General features: G+C 37.3%; 1 protein-coding gene across 3 annotated transcripts; it reads right to left on the bottom strand.

The window, feature by feature from the left end:
- Positions 1-109: 109 nt before the first annotated feature.
- sec14l7 (SEC14-like lipid binding 7) lies at positions 110-9,076 on the bottom strand. Of its 3 annotated transcripts, XM_036594594.1 has the most exons (12): positions 8,901-9,076; positions 8,613-8,688; positions 5,210-5,253; positions 3,301-3,363; positions 3,023-3,211; positions 2,361-2,456; positions 2,189-2,249; positions 1,993-2,076; positions 1,752-1,858; positions 1,514-1,653; positions 979-1,148; positions 110-709 (listed from the first exon to the last, which is right to left on the bottom strand). In XM_036594594.1, the coding sequence occupies exons 1-12, from the start codon at positions 8,952-8,954 to the stop codon at positions 600-602; spliced, it is 1,194 nt and encodes a 397-aa protein (XP_036450487.1). In that variant the 5' UTR covers positions 8,955-9,076; the 3' UTR covers positions 110-599. The 3 variants fall into 3 exon arrangements, with proteins under 3 accessions (XP_036450487.1, XP_036450488.1, XP_036450489.1); XM_036594595.1 differs by lacking the exons at positions 8,613-8,688; positions 8,901-9,076 and adding an exon at positions 6,930-7,231; XM_036594596.1 differs by lacking the exons at positions 5,210-5,253; positions 8,613-8,688; positions 8,901-9,076 and adding an exon at positions 6,930-7,233.
- Between the last annotated feature and the right edge of the window lie 212 nt (positions 9,077-9,288).

Below are 9,288 nucleotides of genomic sequence, written 5' to 3'. Positions count from 1 at the left end.
ATGTCATGAATAAACTTGTTAAATCAATGCAGTTATTTAGTGCGTACCTGTGAATATTTTCCTAGTACATCACACACAAGTAGCTAAATTGGTTAAATTTCCACACTGATTGATGCAAAGATTTTAATACTGATTGGCAAATAATTATAACAAACAAATTATCAACAATGTTCAAAAACTAAACATTAAAGTCATTATTAATTCATAATATTGCAAAATAAATATCTGTGGACATTTGCTGCTTCTTAATATTATTGATCCCAAAAAGATAATACCAGAAATTCTTCATTGACCTGAAAGAGGTTGTAAACTTGAAAAGGAGCCAGTTTACATTTTAGACTCTACCTGGTAGACAATCTCAGCTAGTTGAATCATATACTTGATACACAGAACTTTCTGCAATTGTGCTTAAGTTATAATTATAATTCATTAATATATTTATTAATACTTCTAGTTTTTCAATGCCCAACAATGTTCTTACAAATACATCCAGCCTTATTTTGTGGTATAAGTCTAAGTTTGTTTTGACATCACTACTAAAGCAGATAGTAATCTTGTCTGGTGCTGGGTATGTGAAGTCTTCTTTCTCTGGTCTGCCCTCATGCCTGGCCTTCTGAGTTTGTGTGTGTTTCAGGTAGAACAACATCCACTGAGAAGCTTATCTTCTTTGACTGAAGCATACTGTAGGTGTTATCAAATCGTATCACATCTGTCCAAAAAATTTAAAGTAATGCAGTAACTGAATAAATGATACAGCATAGGCACAGATGATATGCAAGATGCAGGCATGGTAGCAATGTTAGAGAAAGTTGACAAATGCAAATTATACATACAATTAAGTTCTTAAGAGTTAGGCCAGCATCTCTGAGCACAATTCACATAAAAAAAGGTTTGTCCAGTGGCTTAGGTCATCAAGCATGTGACGCTCATCCAAAGCAGCTGCTTTAAGAGTAACACTAATATTTACTAAACACTTACAAATGCCTGGCTCTTCACAGGTGTAGGACCCATCCTCTGGCACCAGATGAGCATTGTAACGTGTTGTTGGAAACACCTCCTGCATGTCTCCAACTTTCTGTTTCACACCTGCTTTAGTCTTCATGTAGATGCCAAAACCGATATCGGCCCCATCACTAGCAAACTGCCATCTATAGTTCAGGAGAACAGAGGTGACTGAGTAACACTCAGAATATAAGTGATATATGATCTATACTGGTATACAGTATTGATGTCACACAACAATGGTGAGTTTTGATTTTTACCTGTATTGATAATGAAAAAAGTTCGGTCAAATTACATGTATTGTTGATTTTGTAAGTGACTAGCATTAGGTAGGGAAATCTACAATTGAGATGCTCTGCAAGAGAAAGCTCTATCACCCATAGATTTCAATTTGCAAGGAGGCTACTGTAGAGTGCGAGAACTTGCAGAAGGTGAAGAATGTTGAATCCTATAAATACTGCTTGCAAAGAAGACAACCACAGAGAGAATGTGTCTAATAGATGTCACTCACCGTAATAAGCAGTTTGGGACGAGAACTTCATACTCCAGCTGGAGGTCGGAACCACGGCTGATGGTCACAAAGTTGTCATACTGCACTTTAACGGAGTCTCGAATGTAGTAGGACTTTGGCACCACACCACCATACTTAATCTGTGAGAATGCAGTTACAAGTAATTGTGTCATGTTTGTGTCATGTGTCATGTTTGTGTGCTAGTAGGACTTATATTAAGTACACTAAGTAAACGCACCTTAGATTTACAATAAGGGTCCCCATCTGGGTCCTCCAGCAAACCTCCATAGGCCACAGGCAGTTGATCTGGCGCCACATACTTCTGCAATACATCTTTCCAGTTGGCTGTAGGTGGAGGCAATACACATTTCGACAAAATGTTTACCAAAATGATTTTTCTTAGTTTGCAGAGATTCTATTGGCTATTTGTTCTTGTAATATATTATGAAAAAAGAAAGCATTCCACGCAGCCTGCTTACACCCAACCACAATAATCTTTCTCCGTGTTTCTTCACATAGAAAATGCTTGATCAAGTTGTAGGCAATAGGGAAGATTTTAGGAGCTGCAGGAATAAGAAAGTTTTGTTTTTTACTGAGAGACATCATAACCACCAACAATATATGCCTTGGATAAATGTATAATAATAAATGCACATTGACATTCCATTCATTTACCTTTAATAACAAGAACCCTTTTTAGGCCTTCAGGATAGTTGTCTTCAAACATGGTCAGAATCTGCCAAGTGAAAGTCAAACAAGTAGTGACAAATAAATTAAGTGTCATATAAAAAGATTTGTTAGGATAGAGATTTGCATCCATTAGCACACTAAGTGATTTAAACCTTACTTCTCCATAGGCTTCAACAGCAGGCTTATACATATGTTTCATGCCAAGGCCTTCACAGTCATAGATAAGAGTGATGGACTCCACAGGTTTTTCAAGCTGATGAATAAAATTACCACACAACATAAAAATAACACACTGCTGCTGCTGCAAAAAAAAATCAATTTAGGAACAACAGCCATCAAGTGCCATCAAGTCAATTCCAACCCCTGGTGACCATATGGATAGTGTTTCTGCATGTTTTTCTGTTTGGCTCTTTAGACTTCTTAATGTCTTCTTCATGATTCCTCTCATTTTCTCCATCCATCTTGTTGCTGGCCATCCTCATCCTCTTTTACTTTCAACTGTTCCAAGCATAATTGTCTTTCCAATTAACTGGCTCCTTACATAACATGCCCCAAAATAAGACAGTTTGGTTATGTGGGCTTCAAGTGAGAGGTTAGGCTTGATTTAGTCAAGGATCCCTTTGTTTCTTATGCCATCCAATGTAACTTCAACAATCAAGTTGGTGGCAGTTACTACATAGACATATGCTAACACTCATATATATTACATATATTTTGCAAGTCTTAGCTTTGTTTTCATCAACATGACATGACAGAAAAGTTAAACTATAGTTGAAAGAACACACTGCAAATCTGTAAGTTAACCTCAGAGATTCATACCTTCTCAGACTGCCTTAAGCACTCTCTTCGTAGGAACTCTGAGTCCCTGATCTTGGTCCTGAGAAAATCTTGTTTGGAGGCAGACATGAGAAGGCCCTTTGGGTCTAGAGGCCCAATCACGTCATACCAGACAGGACTTCCCTCTCGATCATAACCACACATCCCACCAGACACATATTGCTCAATGACCTGCTCAGATTAGATCCCATGTAAGGCTGTGTACAGTTGTAAAATACTTTCTATAAGTAATGCTTAGTTTCTGTTATTTTGAAGTTTACCTCAGGTGGCTTCCAGTCCTCTAAGATTGAATCCACCTTCATGTGTTTGCGAAACTCCATATGCTGGAAATCAATTACATTGATCAGGTGTGAGAACTTGCTTGCACCCAACTTTATATCACAATATTTTCTGAACATATCGTTGTATCAAATGATATTTAAGTTTGCACTGATAAAGCTTGTACTAAAGTAATCAATTCTTTCTGGCACTCTATGCTAAAAGAATGTTTTGCTAACTTTGCTTTTAGAGAAAGAAATTTTCAGGATACACAGTGTCATAATATTTAATTTATCAGACACCTGATCATGGAAATCATTCTAAAATTTACATCTACATTCTAAAAAATACTATCAAAAACTGTGAATACAGTGATTTTCATTAAGTATTTGGCACACTGTCTTTCACTAAATCCAGTTAAATTGGACTAATTTTGCTCTCTTTATAATGAATCACGCAAATGGTCAGTGTTCCACTGTATTACCGATATAAACAATACGTTCAGAAAAGCATATTGTACTGTACTGTGACATAATTTATCATGATAATGATATATACTGTAATACTGCCCAGCACTATATGCTTGTTTTAATTTTAATTTTCTCCTCCCAAAATGACACTAAAGGCAACCATACTGTGTTGTTAACATGAACTAGACATAAAACTAAAAAGAAATCTATTAGAATGGATTTGAAAATATTCCTACAAGACAGCACCCGCTGAATCACATACATTGCAGTTAGCTGGATATCATGAGTAATGTGCACAAGATAGAATAAAAAGCTAAAAAAAAAAAATCCCAAAAGTAACACCTCTATGTTATGGATGTTATGTTATGAATGTAATGCTTTCTATCTATTAAATATACCACAATGTTGCTAGAACCAAAAACATAGTTTGTAAAAATCAAAATATTATAGTATGTCAAAATCATGACACAGCAGTGGCAATGAGACATCAGCAAGCACTTCTACTCTTCACAGAAAGTAGTCCCGAGTGGCGCAACCGTCTAAGCGTTGGCCCTATCCTCAGGAGATCGCGAGTTCGATCCGTAGCCGGGAGTCCGAGAGAGCACAATTGGCCTCGCTCTCTCTGGGTGGGTAGGATGGCCCCTCCTTCTCACCCCATCACTCAGCGCGATGCTAGTCAGCGCAGGCGTCTGTTAGCTGACATAACAGATCTGGCGGTTGGCGCTTTCCTCCGAGCGCGTTCGGCTGTCCAGTGACGTTGCGTGAGCGGCAGTTCGAAAAGAAGCGGTGGTTGGTTTCACAGGTCTCGGAGGAAGCCTGTGTTAGCCTTCACCCTCCTAGCGTTGATAGCATCGTGTGATTGGGGGAGTCCTAACTACCGGGTGGAACTGGAGACGACTAAATTGGGGAGAAAATCGGGTAAAAAAAAATTAAGAAATTTAAGGGATGTAGACCCTTCTTTCTTGATCAGGACCAGGAGGCCAGTCTTGCATCTGTAGCATTGATCTTTATTTCTTCATTGTGCACACAATCCACAGACGTCAAGCTGACCGGCTCAACATAGAAAATGGCCATGTTATATACGTTGACTCATTGACCCAGGCATATAGCTGCTCCTGGACCATTGCCAAATTAGGTACAGAAGCGACAACTGTTCTTAAACTATACCTAGACAACTAAGAATGACTGTTCAGAATGTCAGCCCATTGTCCACTCAGGTACAGCTCACATAAAACATCAGATCACACACAGATCAGACACAAATTATAACATAAAATACTGAACATAATAATACACATAAAACATTCAATATGTGTTGCCAAAATGTGTGCACTAAACCAGCCCTTCAATGTTTTTTGTGAAATAGCGTCATAATTGTTTTCGCTTCAAAAGAAGAGAGATGTTATCATCAAAAAAACAAAAATTATTGGAACGATAATACCTTTCTAAGCATTGCTTCGGCCTTGTTGACACTAAAGCTTCTGGCTACAAGGAGACACAAAAAGAGAGGAAAAGTCCAGATGAATGGCAGAAAACTTGTATATCTATACATCTATCTATCTATCTATCTATCTATATATATGTGTATATATATATATATATATATGTATATATATATATATATATATATATATATATATATATATATATATTCACTTCTATTCAGAGAAGATAGTGGGTTCTTAGTGCACAGTACAATGAAAAAGGTTAAAGCAGAACTACTTAAGCATTGATCAGCATAATATCACTATTATGTCACTGCAATTTGTTAAAATCCAATTAAGAATTATAAGGAAATGGATCAAGATCATTCTGAACAGTTAGTGATGAGAATTAAACTAGCGACACAATGAGTACAGCAATTAACTAAAGCAATTTACTACTAAGCCACTGACAAAGCTCAGACTATATCTTCCAGGATTAAAAATATAAATATATGATACCAACAACCCAGTATCATATTCACATTTAGGGATTTTTTCTGTCTTCCAGAAAAACAAATCCATCTATTCACAGGATAGTAGGATAGATCCTAAAGTAGGATAGATCTTAATCATTAATGGCAATGTGGTGCAAAGGGAAAGAGCAAATAATTTTGCAATGGCCAAAGCCACAGGTGAATGGAACTGCAAATATTTGCACTTGAGAACCCCTAAGAACTTCACCATGAACTTTTCTCTTGGTGAACTAAGAAATATTTTTGGGTTTTGTTTGTAGTAATTTGGAGAGACAGGAAAATCTGAGGTACCTTTATGTAACTGCTGACATCAATGTTACCCAACAAATTGAGATTACTGAACAAGTGTCTAAATGTTACTAGTTGAGGAGAGGAAAGGCCATGATATGGCTCTGCCAATCCATGCTTAATGGGCCTTTTTATACACAGCATAGACTATCCTACATGTGCATTGTTCAATTGCAATGACGTCCAGAAAAACAGTGTTTCTGTAAACATACTCCACTGAGCCACAAATAAAAAAATCTACAGTATTCAATTTCCAATTCAACAACTGTAAAGATAATTACACAAGCTACAGCAAACAAAATAGCATTAATTGCATGTATATATATTTGTCTAAAGCATACATCTACTCAATATTAACAGCTAGTCTCCAACAGTATGTCTAATCCGAGCTTTAGGTTAAACCTCAGAGGGCCACAGTAACAGATGATCAAAAATCTTGCACTGCTACAGTGAAAGGTCATGGTTGTGCAAACAAGTTTTCAGACTAGTTTTCAGAGTTGTAATCGACCACCATGACGAAGCTAGAAATGGCTTGAACTGATTTTTTCTGTACTGTCAATAACCCTATCTATGTATCATCAACAACACATTTAAAGTCTTTGCCCATTTCCTCTTCAACATTCCAGAGTTGCTGGGAGTGAATATCCATGTTGGCCATAGTAAAAATGAACTGGCATGTGGAAGATATTTTTGCGTGCTACCACATTTTCTATCACTATATGAAAGAAGCCCCATGCTGCCTATATTGTTTGATGCAATGGGATATTGTCTAAACAAGTATATACACACATCCAGAAGGGCTGACCTTTTTTTAATCAGCACAACAATAAACGGCATGATAAATGTAAAATATCAGCCATAACATTAAAACCACCTCGTTTCCACACTCATTGTCCATTTTATCAGTTCCACTTACCATTTAGGTGTACTTTGTAGTTCTATAATTACAGACTGTAGTCCATCTGTTTCTCAGCATTCTTTCTTTTCTCATTATTTTTCTTGTACCCTGTCCTCCAATGGGCAGGGCACCCAAACAACAGGGTGGTGAATCATTCTCAGTACTGCAGTGACAGTGAGCTGGCTGTGGTATGCTAGTGTGTGTCGCACTGGTACGTGTGGATCAAACACTGTGTTCAATCACTGTCCACTCTATTAGATACACCTACCTTGTTGCTCCACCTTACAGATGTAAAGTCAGTAGCTCATCTGTTGCTACACATCTGTTGTTGGTCATCCTCCAGTCCTTCATCAGAGGTCACAGAAAGCTGCCCACAGGACACTGTGGTGTTTAAAACTCTAGCAGCACTGCTGTGTCTGATCCACTCGTACCAGCACAACACACAATAACATGCCACCACCACATCAGTGTCACTGCAGTGCTGAGAGTGATCTACCACCCAAATAATTCCTGCTCTGTGGTGGTCCTGTTTGGGACCTGACCACTGAATAACAGGGTAAAAGAGGGCCAACAAAGTATGCAGAGAAACAGAGAGACTACAGTGTGTAATTGTAGAACTACAAAGTGCACCTATATGGTAAGTGGCACTGATCAAATGGACAGTGTGTGTATAAACAAGGAGGTGGTTTGATGTTATGGATGATCGGTGTATATTCCTATGCATTTACTTGCACGCTCAAAATGTTAGTTTTCTTTTTGCTTCATCATTTAAGGGTTACATGAACAAAACTCATGCAGTTAATAGGTTTTATTGCATGCCAAAAGTACACAACAGATGGATGCTGTGGTCATAGTGATCAGTAACACATCAAGCATCACTCATTTGGAAAAAAATATATCACGCCGTTTGTGAGGTGTTAGCCAAATTAATTGTATTAGAAAGCCACATACTCTTTGGTTCATTATACACTGCAATTCAAATTTAATTATGAAGTTTTGCTATGAATAGTGTTAGAAATTAAATGATGTGCAGACTGCTAGAATGCTTAGACTGTAGTCTTTCAATTCAGTTGACATCTGGACAGTGAAATGCATTTTGTAGACACATTTGGTTCAATTCTCATTTCCTTTTGCTCAATTGTGTTATTTATTTTTGCATAATTTTTACTGCAGAATTTTATCCTTGCTGTATTATTTGTATGTATAGTTTCTATTTAGATTTTTATATGTTTAGTAATATTTACGTTTTATTCTGATAACTAATTCAATTACAGTAATCTTTTATCATTACTGGGGTCTTTTTTTATATTGTCACTCTTGAAACATAACCTTGTATGTTCAAAAAAGTTGTTTTTCAAGAGAAGGGAAAACCTTCTTTACTTGCAACTTTTATAGTTAAATTAACAAGATTTTATTATAAGTAATTTTGGACCATTTCTATCATTTACCATTTCTGTCATCACATACCGTGTAACACTCAGCTGGCACTTTCGGATTATGTAAAAATAAAAAAAACGAGAATAATGGAGATACAAGGTTTTTGTGACGACAATGAGATGTAAAGCACTTACAGAGCTGCATTACATCTATATAAGGTACAATATCAATAAAATGTTAATGTTACAGACAGGCCTACACAACTGCATTGATTACAAAGCCTGTAAAAGATAAACTGCCTAGTCTAAATTAGAAACCGCTCACCTCTGAGCCAGCGGAGCAAGTAATGGTCACTTTGACTAGGTAGTTTTGCATATACATCTCCGATTCTCTCCCGAAACTAGACAAAACACAACAACAACAACAATGAAACATTACTTTGGAAATCGGCTGGTGCACTGACCAACCAGCATGAGAAAATCAGATGTTAAAGCTTACTTTGGGCTATGCTATTGAAATAAGCAATAATAGTACAGGCTTTTGTAAATTTTATTTTTTAGCAACCGTTTTATGAGCAGTTTAAAGTGGAATACTGTCTTGCAAAGCCCTCACCTCATCCAGAGCTTCAGTCTGCTTAGGACTAAGGTCTCCCACACGCCCGCTCATTTGTTCAGCCTATGGAATCAACCTGTGTTCAGTGTGAATTCCTTGTTTCTTTTGCTGTCTTCATATTGTGCCTGTAGCATTTATAGGCAATAAGCTAGCGGTGATCTTTGCCCTCCTGAAAAAAACATCAATGAGGCACAGGGTGTATGGAAAGCAAAGTTTCAGACATAACCTTTGATCATTCATAGCAACTGTTTGATAATACACTGGCTCAGAGCTCTACAGATGACTAGCTGATTCATCCACAAGGGGATCGGACACATTGGCAGAACGGGTCAACGAGGCGAGGTGTAATCTAATGCAAAAGTCATACAAGACAGTCTGATCACTCCTG

The sequence above is a fragment of the Colossoma macropomum genome, unplaced genomic scaffold (assembly GCF_904425465.1).
Source record: "Colossoma macropomum unplaced genomic scaffold, Colossoma_macropomum, whole genome shotgun sequence".
NCBI lineage: Eukaryota > Metazoa > Chordata > Actinopteri > Characiformes > Serrasalmidae > Colossoma > Colossoma macropomum.
Note: the sequence above shows the minus strand (reverse complement) of the source record. Positions and strands in the feature narration are given on the sequence as shown.